Source organism: Anser anser (genome assembly GCF_964211835.1).
Source record: "Anser anser genome assembly, chromosome: 1".
In the NCBI taxonomy this organism is placed as follows: domain Eukaryota; kingdom Metazoa; phylum Chordata; class Aves; order Anseriformes; family Anatidae; genus Anser; species Anser anser.
In genome coordinates, this window is record NC_139720.1 from 166,525,893 (window position 1) to 166,545,892 (window position 20,000).

Here is a 20,000-nt window from a genome sequence, read left to right on the forward strand (position 1 = left end):
AGAAAGAAAGAAAGAAAGAAAGAAAGAAAGAAAGAAAGAAAAAGAAAGAAAGAATGAAAGAAAGAGAGAGAAAGAGAAAGAGAAAGTGATAGGTTTTCTACTAAAATAAGAATTACAATAGGACATTATTTGACTTTTTATTTTTCCCCGTGTTTTTTAACAGGCACTGGAAGGGCTTTATACACATTGTAAGGGGACAAATATGTAGGTAATAGAGTATTTTTTTTTTTCAATTTTATTCATGTTTACTGAACTCTGCATTAGTAAAATAGCACTGATTACAGAAGCAGCTGAATCTGGCCAAGGTTACATCAATTCATGTATCCTAACCTAATAGCCCAACATGGTTTCCCAAATCAAAGACCACTTAAAAGACCTGGAAGACTTGGAAATCTCCCGCAAAGGCAATGCAAAATATGTAAAAGAAAGTGGGGTAAATGTAAAATGTAGTGGGGTCCCTGGTAAGTGGATTTGGGGATGGCCAAAATGCAAATGCACTATCTGAGCTCACTGGACTTGGCATTCACAACTGAAGGTACACTTATTAAACAGCATAGGCAAAAACCAAGCAGCTGTTTCCAAAACGTTTGTGACATCAGAGTTGTTGGACACAGAAATACAAAGAGGGTTGATAACACTTCAGTCTCTCTTGTGTAAATCCTGCAACATGTTTGCTACTGGTGAACCAATTTCCTGTCTTGTGTTTCTCTGTAAAATAGAGTCAAAATATGTAGTTTCTTGACAGGAGGAAAAAACTATCTGCCAAGAGGTAAGCTAAAGAAATAGTGAGAATAAGACAGGTCTATAGTGAAAAACAGAAAAACAAAATTTCCCAGTTTATTTCTCACACTAGACTGCTTACCAGTTATATTATTAGTCTTTTGACATAGTCTTTCAAGATTTTCATGACTTCAATAATGCAGCGTATTCACACATTCAGATATATCTAGCCAACATGCTTTCTATGTACATACTACGCTGATCCCAAGCACTATTGTCATACTTGGTCAGGCAAAACTTTAAAAAGTGAACTTTTCTGAACTAGTTCAGTCATTGAACATATTCTTGATGTGATAATATCAGTCGTCATTCATGACTGTACTCATTGTATTTCCACTCTTTGCTGGAATATAACTCCTTGCTCTGGTCCTTGAATGAAACAGCTGAAGAGACTGACTATTAATGCACATTCCTAATTACAGGTGATTGAATGATTCAGTATATCATTTAATCAGTGCTTATGAGATAAAATAACAGTATTGAATAAGACTGGAAAAGATAACAAAACAACAATATGAGATTTGACTAGACCAAGAGATTAGAGAAATAGCAAACTGAATAGTCAAAGATTTCTTTGTCTCCTGTATATTTTTTCCAAACTGTGCTGATTACAGTGTTTTACAATTAATACAGAAGCAGCACAGTAGAAAACCTGGCAGAATTATTTCAGTCAGTCTTCAGGTCCCAGCTAAAGTTTGGTAATGGCAAAAAACAAGGTTCCTAGCGCCAATGACTCTTTCTGACCTAGCACTGCACTTTTTTTTATCCCTTCGGCTTTGCTGATAGAGCTGATTTTTGTTGCACTTAGCAGCAGAAGTAGCTATCATTCGGTTTAAAATAAGATCTCTAAATTAAGGGATTCACACTGTAGAATATCCCAAGTTGGAAGGAACCCCAAGGATCATTGAGTCCAGCTCCTGGCTCCACATAGGTCTACCCAAAAATTCAGACCATACGACTGAAAACATAGTCCACATGCTTCTTAAATTCTAACAGGCTTGGTGCCATGACTACATCCCTTTGGAGCCTGTTCCAGTGCACAACCACCCTCCTGGCGAAGAACCTTTTCCTGATACCCAAACTGAATCTCCCCTTTCGCAGCTTGACTCCTTTCCCTCAGGTCCTATCACTGGTCACCAGAGAGAATGGATCGGCACCTGCCACTCTGCTCCCCCTTGTGAGGAAGTTGTAGGCTGTGATGAGGTCTCCCCTCATCCTCCTCTTTTCCAGGCTCAACAGACCAAGTGACCTTAGCCGCTCCTATGTCTTCCCTTCTAAGCCCTTCACCATCTTTGTAGCCCTGGGTATAATGGGTGGAATCACACTCGGTATGTACTCTAGTAATTTATGTTGTATTATACGTTATTTCAATAGTGACCCATTTAGTCTAGTAAGATAACAGTGATTTGTCTTAACCTATCCACGGTCATCAGCCCACTGTCTAATTTCACAGTCCTATTCACAACTGACATTTTCCTTCCTTTCCAGCCTTGTAATCATTTCAAGTTATGTAAGCAACATTCACAGAAGGTTTAAATTCAATGCAGACCTAGGCAATAATTGAAAATAAAGTGTTAACGCTTTCTTTATTAGAATTTTCTAAAATGGTCTCTAGGTAGAGCTGGTTTATCAGGTTGGTTTTTTTGGGGGTGGATTTTTCAGATTTTTTTTTCCAAAATAAAATGCTGCCTTTTTCATTTATAAACATTGAGGTGTTTCTTTATTATATCATTTCTGATTTTAATAAGGTTGGAAAAACTATCAGCTGCAATACTCAATAGAATATATTAAAGAATACTATTACAATATGTAATAGAATATTAAACCCAAAACCAAGTAAGTGATGAAGATGAAATAATTTATATTTATTAAAAAGAAATACCTAAACAATATGAAAGTAAAAGATCTTGACATTATTGAAAAAAAAAATGTGAGGGTAAGAGATTAATTTATTCTCAACCCTTTCGAATTGCCAACAAAAGATAAATTTTCTTATGTAGTGTTTCCATGTTTAAGATAAGGATCCTGTTACAATGAGAACACACACACTGTGTAGCCCTTAAGAATTCATTGTTTATATATTTTCAAGGTAGAAGGTATAAGAAAGGATGCACAGGTACAGGGAAAAAAAAAAAAAAAGAGGAAGACTATATAACACTTCAGTGGTGGAGTTAGGAAGAAGAGTCAACATACTGTACAGGAGACATGATTTTTTCTTCTTTTTCTTTCTTTTCTTTTTCTTTCTTTTTCTTTTTCTTTTTCTTTTTCTTTTTCTTTTTCTTTTTCTTTTTCTTTTTCTTTTTCTTTTTCTTTTTCTTTTTCTTTTTCTTTTTCTTTTTCTTTTTCTTTTTCTTTTTCTTTTTCTTTTTCTTTTTCTTTTTCTTTTTCTTTCTTTTTCTTTTTCTTTTTCTTTTTCTTTTTCTTTTTCTTTCTTTTTCTTTTTTTTCTTTTTCTTTTTCTTTTTCTTTTTCTTTTTCTTTTTCTTTTTCTTTTTCTTTTTCTTTTTCTTTTTCTTTTTCTTTTTCTTTTTCTTTTTTTTCTTTTTCTTTTTTTTCTTTTTCTTTTTCTTTTTCTTTTTCTTTTTCTTTTTCTTTTTTTTCTTTTTCTTTTTCTTTTTCTTTTTCTTCTTTTTCTTTTTCTTTTTCTTTTTCTTTTTCTTTTTCTTTTTCTTTTTCTTTTTCTTTTTCTTTTTCTTTTTCTTTTTCTTTTTCTTTTTCTTTTTCTTTTTCTTTTTCTTTTTCTTTCTTTTTTTCTTTCTTTTTCTTTCTCTTTCTCTTTTTCTTTTTCTTTTTCTTTTTCTTTTTCTTTTTCTTTTTCTTTTTCTTTTTCTTTTTCTTTTTCTTTTTCTTTTTCTTTTTCTTTCTTTTTCTTTTTCTTTTTCTTTTTCTTTTTCTTTTTCTTTTTCTTTTTCTTTTTCTTTTTCTTTTTCTTTTTCTTTTTCTTTTTCTTTTTCTTTTTCTTTTTCTTTTTTTTCTTATTTTTTTTCTTTTCACACCTACCTTCACTACAGACTGGTTTTTTTTACCCAAGAGCCTTTTTTTGACACTCCAGAAAAATGTGCTGGCTTTTTCATTCTTGCATGCTTCAGTATCACAGATGAAGTTCCAGTTTTCACACTGGTCTCACTGATTTTACAAGCACCATAGAGGTACAGACTGATGCCTGAATGGGGAAGGGTTCTTGACAGGCTTTACAGCATCCTACCTAGCTAATGCCTACTTTCTCAGTCAGTCCTCTGCATTTCTGTTTCTTCCCTTCAATTTATTATCTTCTTTGATGTTCTCTTAGTCTTTGTAAACCTCTCAAACGCTCCCCTGAGGGCTGGTGACATGCTGTGATTCACCCTGGGATCTTATCATTACTTTCTGATAGTTCTCCAGCCCTTTTAAATGACCCCTGACTACTACTACCTTAAGCATACATTCTTTCAAGCACACTTCTGCACATCTCATTCTTTTCTTCACAGAGTTGTCTCCCTGCTTCTCCCCCCCCAAAAAAAAAAAAAAATATATATATATATATATATATAAATGGAAATTTCACACTTTGGTATTTGAAAAGGGGTTTCACACTTAGAGACAGATCGTGTCTTTTGCCTTCAGTCTAGGTGTATATATACAGGTAGGAGAAGATGGCTGTAAAGAGATGGAGACCCTGAGGGGATCCTTGGTAAGCTGGTTAGTATTCAGAAGCCAAGGTTTTGACAGTTAGAAACCCATAAGAAAGGGCATCCATGGAGAGTCAGATGAAGAATGTAATTTATTTAAATCTATATATGTAGAGAGATATTAAAATATTTAAAAAAAAAAAAAAAGAGCAAGATGAGGAAAGAGGGAGGAAAAATAAAACAAAGAACAAAATCTCCTCACTGTTAAACCATGTCAAAACATAAGATTTCAAATCATATCAAAGAAATACCAGCTAAAATATTATAAGATGAACACTTTTGAACTACTTCCAGCACAGACAAACTTCTGGCAAAGTCTCTTTGTATCTTCTCCCACCATACCATAAATACTTTCCAAAAAACAACTGTTGGGCCACAGTGGTCAATTGATAGTAATGGCTTTCCTCTGTACAATTTGAATTCATGTATAAAAAAGAAGCAGCAATCAAAACCTTAGTAAACAAAACAAACAAACAAACAAAACAAAAACAAAAACAAAAGCTGGAATTTGAATACAAGACTTCCATATATGGAGAAGTTAAAAAGAGCTGCACACAAAACATAGCTGACTACGGAGGAAAAAAAAAAAAAGAGAGAGAGAAAACACAGAAAAGTAATTTGTACCTAATAAAACACGATCACAAGGAAACAAACTCCATGAATGAATATTGTATGCTTATCCCCTATCCTATGACATGACAGACCTCCAGCAATACATGCAATACAATATTTCTCCTGAATTCTGTTTCCCTTTGTCTTGATACAGATGTGCATTTAAGATATGGGTTTTGTTTTGTTTTTTGGGGGGAGGGTAAAAATGTAGCTGTAGTTTACCTGATATTGCCATCTAGTGGCATAAAGATCAATTCTGAAACAACTTTAGAAAAAAAAAAGTACCATTGCATGATTTATACAGTAATGTAGAAACCAGTTAATGAAAATGTAGTCTTAACAACAGCATACAAACAAAAGTGGATCTCAGTTTGCAGGACAGTGTAAGCCCCAAATATTTGGTTAACTGTGAGTGCAAGAAACCAGCAGAACACAGAAGTATTGAAAAAAGTCACATATGGGAAAAAGCACATCTGGGACATATCTGTACTGTGAAAGCAATATGTAAGACATGAAACTAATAGCTTATAGTGGGTGCAAAACAACAAAAATAATAAACAGCCTATATGTTACAATATACTCTATAATATAACATGAATCACCACCTTCACTAAATGTGCCGCAGAATACACAATGCACTTCATGCTGAGTAAGCTCCATCAGAAACATTTGTCCCTTAGCACAATAGCCTGATAAATGACTTAAGCAGGGAAAGCTTAAAAGCAACATAAATGTTCCTCAGATCTAACTTAGGTGTCTCATAGTTAGTCTAACTTTATTGTCTTCCATTCCCTTTTCAGTCATCAAGGGAAAATAAATACTTCCACAAGCAATTTATTCTATCCTGAACTGGCAGTCAAGGTAAGTCTGAAGATGCCTATTTGTCTCCAGTCACTATGAAGGGAGACTAAGGAGATCAGCATATATCAATGCCAACCTATGCTGATTTCACCATAGGCAGTCAAGGACCAACTCAGGAAAAGCTTAAGGATGAAGTTAACTAACATAGATTCCCAAAGTTAGTTGCATAAATACACAGCCTGACTTCACAAGGACTAAACTTAATACTTTGTCCTCTGTAATTAAAGCCTCTCCTTTGCTTTTCCTCATTTTCCAGATCACTTCTTGTATCATAAGAATAGAAACAGACCTAAATTGATATTTCCAAGAATCAAATGCTCTTTGTAATGCAAGGATGATACCAAAACATGAAGGAACCCACAATATAATAAATAATCATCTGTTATGTAGTCACAAAACATATGGGATGTGCTATTGGACTCTTTCTGTAGATGACATCTGATAGATCTGAAAGCAATCTCTGACTTTCATAAGTCTAAAGCACACAGAATTTTGGTCACCACCAAGGAAGACCAAAAAATTTTTGGTACCTTGAATGCGGATATCTCAGCTAAAATGAGCTGAACAACTGGTAGAAGGTCCTTACTTGTCTCTGCTGAATACAGGGAGAATACATGGTGAATAGGCCACCTGTGGGCATCTGGACTTTTTTCATTTGGTGCCACCTGGACATCCTGGAGAATTCTCCTTTGCTTCCAGCTTCCACTACAGAAAGATGAGGTTCTTCCAAAAATCCTGTCATGACCCACAGGGCCCTGACACTACAACAGAAATGTCTCTCATAACTCTACTGTATCCAGAAAAGTAGTGGGCAAAAATGTTTAGGCAAATGAGCATGCTAAGAGTTTAAACACCTAGCCTATATACTGTACTGTACTGAGTTTATGTGGCAAGGTTTTGGTAGCAGGGGGCTCCAGAGGTGGCCTCTATGAGCAGAGCCCAGCAACTGCAACATGTCAGATCAGAACCAGCTCCAGCCGGCTCCAAAAGGGACCCACTGCTGGCCAGAGCCGAGTCAACAGGTGATGTTGACAGGATGAGAAAATGTTGAGAGAAACAGCCCTGTAGACACTACAAGGTCAGTGAAGAAGGAGGGCAGGAGGTTCTCCAGGCATGCAGCAGAAGTTCTCCTGCGGCCTGTGGAGAGGCCCCTGGTGGAGCAGGCTGTCCCCCTGCAGCCCACGGGTCCCACACGGAGCAGATCTCCACGCTGCAGCCCGTGGAGGAGCCCCCGGTGGAGCAGGTGGATGTGGCCTGGAGGAGGCTGCGGCCCATGGAGAGCCCCCGCAGGAGCAGGCCCCGGGCCGGAGCTGCAGCCCGTGGAGAGGAGCCCACGCAGGAGCAGGGGTCTGGGGGGAGCTGCTGCCCGTGGGGGACCCGTGCTGGGGCAGTTTGCTCCTGGGGGATGGACCCCATGGCACAGACCCATGTCAGAGCAGTTCTTGAAGAGCTGCTGCCTGTGGGAAGCCCCTGCAGGATCAGGCTCAGTTCAGGAAGGACGGCATCCCATGGGAGGGACCCCACGTGGAGCAGGGGCAGAGAGTGACCATGAAGGAGCAACGGAGACGAAGCCTCATGAGCTGACCACAGCCCCCATTCCTTATTCCCCTGCACTACTCGGGGGGAGGGCTCAGGGGAAGAACATAGAAGAGGGTGGATGGGGGGAAGGTGTTTTTAGATTGTTTTTTAGTTTCTCGCTGCTCTAACTTGTTAGCAATAGGAAATAAATTACATATTTCTCCCTATGCTGGTTCTGTTTTGCCCATGACAATAATTGTTTAGTGATCTCCCTGTCCTTATCTCAGCGCTTGAGCCCTTTTCATTGTATTTTCTCCCCACTTTACCTTTGAGGAGGGAGAGTGAGAGAGTGGTTGTGGTGGAATTCAGCTGCCCATCAGAGTAAAATCACCACAGAATACTCAATAAAGTCAAAGAAATGCCAGTCCAAAATAGAGTCAGAAGATTGCCAAGATCAGTATGTTCAATAAGAGTAGATAAAATGTTGTGTTTTCTGGTAGCCCCTACAACAGTATGACAAATCACACCTTTTTGAGGTTTTAAGAAGTTTGCTTTTGGTTTCTCACTGTTCTAGTCTGTTATCATCAGAAAATAAATTACATTAATCTACCTTAAACTGAGTCTGTTTTTCCCATGAGGGTAACTGGTGAGTGATCTCCCTGTCCTTACTCAACCCATGAACTTTTTTTCGTCATATTTTCTCCACCTGTCTTTTTGAGGAGAGGAAGTGGGAGAACATGGTGATGCTGAGCTGCCCATGCATGTAAACCACCACATGCACTTTTAGATTTAAAATTTGCAGCTGGAGTTCAATTTGGGGTTTTAACACCTGAAGACAGACATGCAAGTAGATGTCTAAGCTCCCAGTGTAATAATGGGTGGTCAGGGCCTTAAATCAGTTGCAAACTACATTTAGTGTCACCTTAGAAGCCTGCTGTATCGAAGACAACCACATGGAGCTAGCAGATCTAAACCAGGAGCAGCTGGAGACCTGCTTCCTTCTGAACAAGAAGCTGAAAGACAAGTCAGACACCCCAAAACAATTCAGATAGTACTAGACTGCAATGAGAGCTACTGAACAGAAGAAAATAACTAAATCTGATCACAATTTTAAACAGAACCATAGGATCACAAGGTAATTGAAGTGGAAAGGGACCTCCAGAAGTCTCTAATGCAACCTCCTGCTTAAAGCAAGAGAACATATGAGGTTGTTTACGGATTGAGACAAGTCTTGAAAATGTCCACAGATGGAGACAGCACAACTTTTCTGGGTACCCTGGCCAAGGTCTTTTCTTCTGAGCTGTTCCCCATCCCATTAATCCCAAGCTTGTATTGCTACCAAGGGCTCTTCCTATTACCAGACTTGATGTTGCCTAAACATTGAAATCTTGTGACCCTTGAGATCTCCAAGTAAATCTGAGGAATATGACAGTCTACAGTAGACCTGCACTCTCCTGGAGAGGCAAATGGAAGGGATACCAAAAGGATACTGACTCTGGATGTGTGTGTTTAGGCCAGGAGCATCTACAGTCTGAAGCTGAAACCTTTCCCTGCCCAACTTTCAAACAGTTCATTGTGTCCCTAGCTAAGCATTTACCAGTGAGAGTCAAACATGCACATTATGAAGACTGGGCTATTCTATCTATGCAAAGGAATGGACAATGAATTCATGTTAGGAGAGCTATAAAACACAAATTTAAATTATCATCTATATGACAACATTCATTTCTGCAAACTTTAGCCAACAGGAAAACTCAATGTTAAGATAATACACAGAAGGAACCTAGGGGAAAAAAAAAAAAAAAGCCTAATTAGTGGTTATATTGGAAGATGGGAAGAATGAAGAGTCTGAGAGTAGCACAGTAAGGAAAAGGAGAAGTTTGATGTTGCTTAAAAAAGGGGAATGGGAAGAAGATGGCATATTCAGTCGCTTTTTCAAAGTCTGTTGCTTAGCTTAAGGTTGAGTCTATATGTATTATACAGCCTAAAATATCAGCTACTAAGGCTGATTATCCAGAACTTTGCATTTCAAGTCTGTTTTTAACTTAAGGCTGTCAGTCTTATTTTCTAACCATAATCTGATCCTTAAAGATTTTTATCAGCCCTAGAACGAAGTCTGTGGGTGGAAAAGGTGCCTGGGATACCATAAACTTCTTGGAATCTGGTGGAATAAGAACTATAAAATCCCCTGTATTTCCACTTCAAAAGATCAGAAGAGAAGATCAATGTTTGTAATAGTTCATACCAAAAGTCCCACTAGACCAGTATCCTGTCTCCAGCAATGGAAAAAGGAATGGAAATATAACAAAGAGTTAAGGAGGAAACAGCTGTAGATCTCCCAGAATACTCAGACATCTCCCAGAGTTTTGCAGCTTTGCACCTTCTTGAAACACAGGTATCTGACAGCCCCTTCTGGGTTTCTCTTCCACAAAGAACAGGATGAAGAGGCATCAGCCTGATGCTACAGCACAACTTGTGATACAGAACTCCAACCATAAAGCCAAATCCACCTGCTTGTAAAACAACAACCTGATGAAACAATGACTGCTCTGTAATCATAGAACTTGATATAACTCAACAAGCAGAACTTTTCACTACTCTCTTGCTTTTATACCTCTATATGACTTCCTAGTATATAACAGCATGACTGATTCACACACACAGAGTTGGTTAGCTTTTACTGCATAGGTTTTTACAACCTCCTGAGAATGACTTTTTCTGAAATAGTTTCTCTCCCACCATATCCCTACTCACCTGGACTGTGTTTGAGACTTAAGTTGGGAGGCAGAGGATTAGTGGTTGGATAGTTGGTAATAGGGGAAGTTTGATCTGTGCGGGAGGAAGACATGAAATGTCCCATGCCAGACTGTCCTCTGCTGTGGAAAAAAAATATGCATTCACTTTGTACCAGAAGTAAAGGAATCAGAGGAGTTTCTGGAGCCTCTGCAAAAACATGTTAGGTAATAAATGCTGAGAGAGAGAGAAGGAAAGAGAAAATGATGATAGAGAAGAGAGATACTGCCTGAGGAGTGTGGGCGAGTAAAGTAGGATAAACTCCAAAGAATTGCAGAATGAGCAATTGTTTTTATTTGTTTAATTGTTTTTAATGGGCATAAAATTGCATTCATTGAAATTCCCTGACACAAAACTTTTTCTTGCTAGTGACAGTCATCTCCCTTCACAACCTCACACCCCCTGTCCTTCTTCTACCTCCTGGGTCCCTAATACATGTTAGCTGAGGTTAGGAAAGGGCCCTAGGCCTTGGGACTTAGAAAAAGGGGATGTTGGCTTTGGGTTAAGTTTATTGCATCCATCATCTCATTGTGATTTCTGTTTAGGGGCAAGCATTCAGACTAGGTCTGGGTTTAGGAATTAGCTTCCAGGATTAGGGAAAGGCTTCAAGTATGGGTTCTGATCTTCTTAAGGTTCCTGATAAGCAGTTAAGTTATGGGCTAGCTTTGGGGGTTAGGATGTTGTTGTAGTACTTGTTAGAAAAATCACTTTTCTCAGGCAGTCTTATTTTGGCTATCTTATACAGAATAACTTTTTGATTTTCTATGTAATACACTCGTAATGAAAGTTTATATCAAGCTGTGTTTTGGTTTGATCTTAATCATTTCATTTAGTATATTTATCGTAGATACATTTCTTTATTTTTTTTAATACTCCGTCTATACTTTTCCTTGGGTTTGGTGAATTATTGAAAAGATCTACTATATCATAATAGAAACCAGGATTCAGTACACACTGTCTGCAAAGCTAAGCAAAACTTTATACTGCAGCAAAAGCAGGGATCATGCACACAACTTGCACTTCTTGCTTGTTACCAGTAAAGGGAGCTAAGTGCTTCAAACTGCTACATCCCAAGACTGAAGGGAAATCTGAACTTATGCTTGAGTGATATCACCGCAATAAATATTTGCAATGAAATTCTTTATTGCCTGTGTTTGTTCTATTGTTTATACATAAAATATCACTTTTTTGCCTTTCTCAGTGTTTTGCTTCTTTGTTTGCTTGTTTTGTTTTTCAATAACAGTTGCACAGTGCTACTGGAGCTTCAGTTTCTTTCTGAAATTTATCTAACTCTCAATATGCTCATATGGTAGCAATAACTGCATAAAAATGCTTAAGAACCTCTTGGTGATATCACATTCTGAGCAGGTCTCTGTTGTTGTCCTTTTGTACCTTATGGCTGATGCATAAACCAATATACAGTAATAACATCTTACTCTGGCTGCCTTTTATCTCCCTGAAGTAGTGATGAAATCGTTCTGCTTTCAAAACATAACTACAAAGCCCGCACCATAACACACTACTTGCGTGAAGATTAGGGTTGATAGATCATGAGTGTTCTTTTTGGTCTTTCAACAAGTCTGTGTACACTTAAACATAGTAAGAGTACAAAGATCCCTTTTAACTTCTCAAGAAAAATCCAAAAGATGGGAAAATGAAAGTGGGTGGCTATAAAAAGGAGAGGTGTTACTTTCCTCTGTTCACTCATCATTTAAACTTGAACTGTCTGTCTTATCATTGCCAATATTAAGGAAAAATAAACTTTGCTGTGCAATGCTATCTACTGTCAGGTATTAATAACATTCCAGATGATCTAGCATTTATTTACCCAGCATGCACTGTGTAACTGTAACAGTAGGTGTAACTGAGTTATGATGAAAATACACTGAAAATATACAATGTGAAAATATGCATTCTGTAAAACATCTATGATAAAGAAACTACATTTATATGACAGAAACACAAATGTGAAAAACAATTTGGAATGATAAGTCAGCATTGTTCATGTTATTGAAGGGAAATGGAGCTGCAGGAAAAGAACCATATAGTCTGAAACGCAGATTAATAGGTTGTAGTTTAGGTACCTCATCACCCCAAGCTGGGTGATATGGACTGGAAAGCAAAATGATTACTGCCCCATAACTGTTTCGTGAAGACACGTTATAAAGACTTGAGACATATAAAACATGAATAGGTAAGGCGTATGGGTGTGATGAGAGAGTACTTTTTTTTCCACCTGAAGCTGTAAAACATAATTTGAACTAATTTAACATTTCATTATTAAAAATAATAATAATAAGACACACGCTTTTCCACTAACACCTCCTGACTACCTTTCTGACCTTATTTTGAGCTCATTCCATGCCTCATTATTCATCAATAATCTAGATGAAGGGACAGAGTGCACCCTCAGCAAGTTTGTGGATGATACAAAGCTTGGTGGGGTGGCTGACACACCAGAGGCCTGTGCAACCATTCAGAGGGACCTGGATAGGCTGGAAAGTTGGGTGGAGAGGAACCTCATGAGGTTCAACAAGGGCAAGTGCAGCATCCTGCACCTGGGGAGGACTAACCCCAGGCACCAGTACAGGCTGGGGGCTTACCTGCTGGAGAGCAGCTCTGTGGAGAGGGACCTGAGGGTCGTGGTGGACAACAAGTTAACAATGAGCCAGAAGTGTGCCCTTGTGGCCAAGAAGGTTGATGGGATCCTAACCTGCATCAAGAGGAGTGTGGACAGCATGTCAAGAGAGGTGATCCTTCCCCTCTACTCAGCTCTGGTGAGGCCACACCTGGAGTATTGTGTGCAGTTCTGGGCTCCCCAGTACAAGAGGGATGTAGAACTGCTAGAGAGTGTACAGCATAGAGCCACAAAGATGATTAAGGGATTGAAGCATCTCTCCTATGAAGAAAGACTAAGTGAGCTGGGCCTGTTTAGCCTAGAGAAGAGGAGATTGAGAGGGGATCTTATCAACCTCTATAAATACCTGAGGGGACAGTGTAAAAGGGATGGGGCCAAACTCTTCTCAGTGGTGGCCAGTGATAGGACAAGGGGTAATGGGTATAAATTCATAGAATCATAGAATCATTAAGGTTGGAAAAGACCTTCAAGATCATCTGGTCAAGCCATCACCCTACTACCAATGTCACTCACTAAACCATGTCCCTAAGCACCAGGCCCAACCTTTCCTTGACAGAGCACTGAAACAGGCTGCCAAGAGAGATTGTGAAGTCTCCTTCTCTGGAAATATTCAAAACCTGTCTGGATGCGATCCTATGTAGCATGCTCTAGGTGACCCTGCTTGAGCAGGGAGGTTGGACTAGATAATCTCTGGAGGTCCATTCCAACATCAACCATTCTGGGATTCTGACTCATTGGACTCACAAAGACGATTGAATTTGCTAAACTTTCAGAAAATTTCATCTCCTTCTCTGCCCCAACCCCCCACCCCCCCAATAAAGTGAGCATTTTTGTACCAGGGAGTTAATTAAATCTACTAGCTAAATCCAGGACTAAATCTAGAGTGAGGAAAGGCTGGTGGCACTTCATCAAGTAGCTTCACTCTCAGCTAGTGGCATAAGCACAAAACAGATAATTTATAAGGAATCTGCTTCCAGAAAACCCATGTGTGCTTTTCTTCTTTCTAGTGGGGTCCACTTTTAATAGAATGGTTATATACCATAATAAAAATATTTGGAATCATCACAACTGAAGCAGTGTATGCTGTTTCTAGATTGAAACTAGTTAGCCAACTAGCCTACTTTACCAATTTCTTCTCCTTCAGTTCATTCCTAGACTCTCCTCTTCGTTTTCACCAGCAACAAGCTGGGCCTTGGAATTTTTTTAAGGTTTAAGGTTGCTTTTAAATGCATCTTTGTTAACTATTCTTAATTGTTGCATTATTTCCTCTTGTCTTATACATTTGTACTCCTACACAACATGCCTATACATCTTAATATGCCTATTACCATATAAATCCAGAAATAGCATGTGTGAGTTTAGAAAACTCATTACTAATCTACTTGTATTTTGTTTCAGCTATAAATGTAGTGAAGAGAGAAGGCATGGACCCTTCTGAAAAACTTATTGAAAAACTCATGCCAAAAGTGCTTCGGGTATTTTTTTTTTCTTCTTCTTCTTTCTTTTCCCATGTTGCTAGATACATGCACCTCTTCTATTTCTCATAATATTTCATCAAGAGAAAAGGCACAGTGTGATGCTGGGGCACCACAGTCTGAAAAAACAGGAACCTGGACATCATGAAACAAGAACAGCAGAAGCTGGCAGTGCAATTTTCCAAAAACAAACATCCTTTCAATCACAAAATGATCTAGGGGTTAGTGGCCTCTGATATGAAAATCTTTAAGAGGAAGAAACAGCCCTTTTGACGAGACAGAAGTCTTTGAGGAAGGTCCCCCACCCTAAGTAAGCAGATACAGGTTTTATCAGCTTTCCAGAAAATGTCTGCACTTATAAATTAGGCAAGTAAGAATTATATTCACAAATGTGACAGTTTCTGAGCCCTAGTAGAGCAGTAATAACAAGGTGCAAAATGGCACACAAACACCTTAGATTATCTATTCTAAACTACACATGTAACATTGAAATCAAATGAGTCATTTCATCTTCGGTGGAGTTGCACTTAGGCATCTGATGAGACTTTGGTCTCCTTTAAATCAACTGAATGACAGTCTTCTGTACAACCAATGCTGTATTGCTAAGCAGCAAAGTGTAGTTTTGTTTCATTGCTTTAGTGAGTAAAAAAGAGATCTGGTTACAGTAACTCCCTGCATGCTACCATATTGGTTTGGTTTCACTTACCAACAGGGCATGTGCCAGTCCCCACAGAAATCAAGGAACAAAACGAACAAGAGCAATGTGGTCAAGTGAATCATTCTAATCTCTGGTGGTGTTATGGGATAGACCTCCTCCAACTACAACATGAACTTAGACAGAGGGCTTTCATGTAGGTACTGCAGCAGTCATATTTATAGTGTGGCAAGATTAATACCATCTGCAGATCTCCACTGGATTACTTTAACTTTGCTAATAAATTTTCACTGCAAAGAGTCTTATTAAAACAAAGCCTAAACAGAAAGTGGAAAAGCAGATGTCAAATCTTTAACGTTATTGCTACTCAGACTAGAGGAGAACCAAAACTATTTAAATGGAAATAATTATGGCAAGAAAACTTTAAACAGAAGTCAAAATGATACACAAATCAGTTTCATCCTAAATGAAGTCTGAGCTGGTGAGCTGGTGTCTCAAGACACTTGAAAACTGTATTGTTGAAAAAATTCACGATATTGTTCCAAGGAGGAAAATTAAGTCTACTACCAACAATAAAAAGTACTGAACTATTAAGGAAAAAAATGTTTTTCAAATAGCTACCTGAGATTCTTATCAAACATTTTAAGTGTATTAATTCAATTATGATATTTTTCCATTGTCAGAAAACACTGTGAGAATGTACTTAGTTCAGAAAATTGTTAGACAAATGATTTGACCAATTAAAAAAAAAAAGAAGAAAAAAGAAAAAAAGAAAAAGAAAGAAAGCACAGATCTAGTTTACAGTGGCAATTGAGAACACTTATTTAAAAATAAAAAAAAAGCCTTCAAATAGGCCCTCTTAAAATTGAGGAAAAAAATCTTATCATTTTGATGATATTTCCCCCCCCATTTCAGATTAAGAAACTAAATGGTTTTTATTTTTAAATTATGTCATTCCAATTTGTATTTGATGCCAGCTTGAGAAGGTTTTGGCCTTGGTTTGAAATCCAGGAAACACCAACAAAAGATTATAGAAAATGGGCCAATACTATCGCATAAGGTATAAAATATGGGACACTTTGTACAAACCACTTCAGTTACAATAGTTGACTCAGCTTTAGGAGAGCTAGTAGCAGAGATAAGTATAGTAATGGATGGTAGAACATTGTTCAGAATAATCACTAAAACAGTCACAGGAAGAATCTCCTTGAAATACAGAGCACATGGGCCAGGGTGCTTCGTGCTCTTATCAGCTCAAACTCTGACCTAGCCCACAGGTTGTACATTTGTGTTAACTCTCAAGAAAGCCATCACCATGCAAATAACCTGCAAACTATGGCAACTGCAGTACTAAATATCCTGGCTATAGTGCAGGCTTCATGTAGGACCCTGGGCATGCTTCCCAAATGTCTGCACTCAAGTTCCTGATTAGCAAAATGAGGGCTGTGATTTCTCTGTGTCAAGGAGCTGCACTGAGGGGAAACGTGCTGCTATCAGAAGAATGTGTGTACTGTTTGGTGTTCAGGGCATGGTTAAGGAAGTGCATTCAGTCATCTCCAATTTAAACTTAAACCAGAGTAAAAAGAAGGGGCCTGGACTGTGGAGAGTTAGAGAGAGAAGGGAGTTAGGTACTCTCTGCAGAGCTGATGGGGATAGCTAACTACATCTATATGTCCAGCTGGGAGCTTGGCTAGCTTGTAAGTAAATCTGAGCAAGTGGCTAATCTATTGATCTGAGCTGCATGAAACACTACTTGGTTCTCCAGTTATTTCTGCCAGCCAGAAATTATTTCAGAGAATAGACACCTGACTCAACAGGATATATACTGTGAAAGTATCTGCTGGTCACAGGAGCACCCACGTTTATTCAGTAGCACTCATCCAGAGGATACCTTGGGAAGGCTATGGCCTGTATTAGCTGAGAGTAAAAACTGATCTATCCCATTGTCAGTGGCCAACATATGTAACTCCACAGGACAGTCTCACAATGACCAGCAATTTCTGATTCATGATTTTTAAGCCAGAGGTATTGTCCTTGATTTATTTTTCTTTTAGCCATTCAGACATTGGTTTTGCAAGCCTTCCAAATGTTTAACATTACAACATCCTCAGGAAAGAATTGTGAAGAAAATCAAATGAAGAACCAAATCCTCTTTTCTTGTTTTGAATCAGTCACTTGCTGGTTTTATTCAACATTTATTCTATAGGTATAGTATAATGGACAAAATAGTGCTGGGACTGGGCAAGAAAGAGCCCGTGTTGAAAGTGAAAGAGGCAAGAGAGGGGGACAGATTTAACCTCTGTTAATCTCAAAAATTTTCAAAGGCAATGACATGATAGCTGAGATTACAGCAGCTTTGCCGTGACCCAGACAAGTATTATGGCTGGCATAGAAAAATGAGCACAGAATTATAAACTAGTAGGTTTTCATTAAAAATGATCTTTTTTTTTTTTTCACCTTTTAAGATTTTCTGGTTGCAAAGAAGAGAAAGGGAAGTACACAGAGGCAATCGCTGCTTCTTATTCACAATATTTCAAAATATTGAAAGAAACAGCAACATCTGGAAGATTTCGTAGTACAAGTAGGTGTATTTCCTAGTAGCTCCAGCTGTAAATTAGAACCTGCTTCATGTTCAACTCTGTGTATACACTTAAAACCAAAGATAAACCATCTCCAAACGGTTTACAGTTGAATCAAGATACTGGAAATACATAAGATAGCAAATACATTTTTTGCATAGAAGTATTATTTTTAATATTATCATCAATTTTCTTACACATTCTCTGATATGTTAAGCTGGTAACACAGCTAGTTACTGCTAAACTGTTGTTTTTTTGTCTGTTTGTTTGGTTTTTTACTTTGCTTCTTTGGGATAACAGCAGCATGGGATGAGCTTCACAGTTTTACTCAGCTGTTTCTCGCACATGAGATTATCCAAATTTCAAATGTAGCAATTTTTGTATATTAGTGATTTAAAAATTAATGTGTTTTTGAAATGTAAATAAATAAAAAGCATCAATTGATTCCTTAGAAAGCTGCAGTTCTCAACATTACAAAACGGCTGATAAAAAGGAGGACCTAGCACTGATTATTTTAAAACTACTAACACAATCTCTGTGCTTATTCTTCACAAGCTTCTTAGGAATTCCCAGCAATGTATGGTACATGGAATGTATGCTATTTCCACACAAAGCAAACAATAATAAGTTTCTGGTTTGTGCTGTTCAGTAATTAGATAATAGCCACAGGCAGCTGTAGCTAAATTTAACCTAATAAAAGATACATAGATAAAACATTGCTTTTGGTTTCTTTCAGTGTAGCTGTGTATAAAACAGAAAACAGCTTTATTTTTAAACAAAAACAGATTAAACAGAAAGTAGATAAAGCTATGCTGTGGCCATTCTTGCTCAGAAGTTGTTAGTGATTCCAGTAGCTACAGAAGTTTAACTCAATATGATAAATAAGACAGGATGAAGGAAACATATAAACTTACTAGGACGTATAAGAGATTTTTACTTTGGGAGGGAATGCAAGATTAATCCAAATTCTGGAATGTCATATATCTTTTAATATTTGAAAAAATACAATAATTAAAAGATTTGCTAAGGATTCGGAGCAGTTACCTTTACATACATTTAGCATTGTCTTTGCTGTTTACAGTAACCTGTATTAATTATTAAAATACTATATTAATGCTGTATGAATACTGTATTAAAGGTACAAGTTGCATGAACTGATTTCCTATTAATATAGTACCTTTACACAAACTATTTTTAAACATGGAGATGCTATTTCTAGGCTGATTCCCACACATAGTCATCCTGACCCATTGGAGATCACACATGGCCTTCATCTGCTACTGCAGAAAAACACTTTTCCATAAGCTTCACATCATATCTGCCAGCCTTGTGGTGATATTTCTAACACCTTAGGAGATCTCAAGTGGCAGTTGATGACTGCAGCTTGGCAAGGGAACCAAGCTGTAAGTGCATAGGTCTTAGACTAAACTGTAGCTTAGCTCAGCTATAAACCCATGGAAACAATCCATTGGCAACTGAACTGACAAGAAAATAGCACAAGAAAATGCTTGAGGCTTTTATTTCTCTTCATAAGGAAGCCTCCAAAAACCAGATCGAACTTAGATTATGATTTCCCTGAACCAAGTTATGGAAGACACTCAAATACCCCTAACTACCCTAATACTGTGATCCCATGCTTCTGATGCTAATATAAGGTTTCTCAATGCTCTCTTTAATGTTCTGATAAAGAGTGCTCCTTTTCCAACCTCACACAACAAGCAAAAGAGAAAAAAAAATACAGAAAAAATCTACTTATCCTTTTCTTCCAATTCATGGTGGCACATGCAGAAACTCTTAGGATAAATGAAATCAGTACCATTTTATAGGTCCCACAGTAACAATTAACAAGATTATGCAGTCACTAAGAGATGACTGAAACAATTTGGCTGCCAGATGATGTAGCCAGAGTACCTTTGGTTGAGGTGGTCAATAAAGAGCAACTTTTAGATGTAGAGCTTAGTGATATGGTTTAGTGAAGGACTTGTTAGTGTTAGGTCAGAGGTTGGACTAGGTGATCTTGGAGGTCTCTTCTAACCTAGATGATTCTGTGATTCTGTGACTTAAAGACTGGTTTTATTGATAAATTAGAAGTTGATGGGGAATGTTAATAGTCTCATCCAGCAATGTAGATCTCATTACATGCTTATCATCTTGTAATATTCCAGCAACTATGAAAATAGATAAATAGATGATAACTTGTTAAATCACAGTCTAAAGAGTATCATAGTCCACTCTGTGAAAAAACATACACATAAATAGTAAAATAGTACAAGGACATCTCACAACAACAATTAGCAATTCTCTCTCTCAAAAAAAAAAAAAAAAAGACAAGCTCTTAGATAAGAAAGTCAAAAGGTGTTGAAATGTACTGAGAAGAGAAAGAGAAGAATTGCTGTGCAGTGCCCAATTAATTTAGTTTGGT

The 20,000-nt window shown here is 37.7% G+C and overlaps 1 protein-coding gene across 1 annotated transcript in view; it reads right to left on the reverse strand.

Annotated features, from left to right (window-relative positions):
- Positions 1 to 20,000, reverse strand: part of LOC310904101 (uncharacterized protein) — a gene marked incomplete at its 5' end in the record, with an annotated part of 109,253 nt that overhangs the window by 2,337 nt on the left and 86,916 nt on the right. Inside the window, one exon of the mRNA XM_083848342.1 lies at positions 10,193 to 10,311. Coding sequence (XP_083704468.1) covers positions 10,193 to 10,311 — 119 coding nt within the window. The remainder of the gene's footprint in view (positions 1 to 10,192; positions 10,312 to 20,000) is intronic.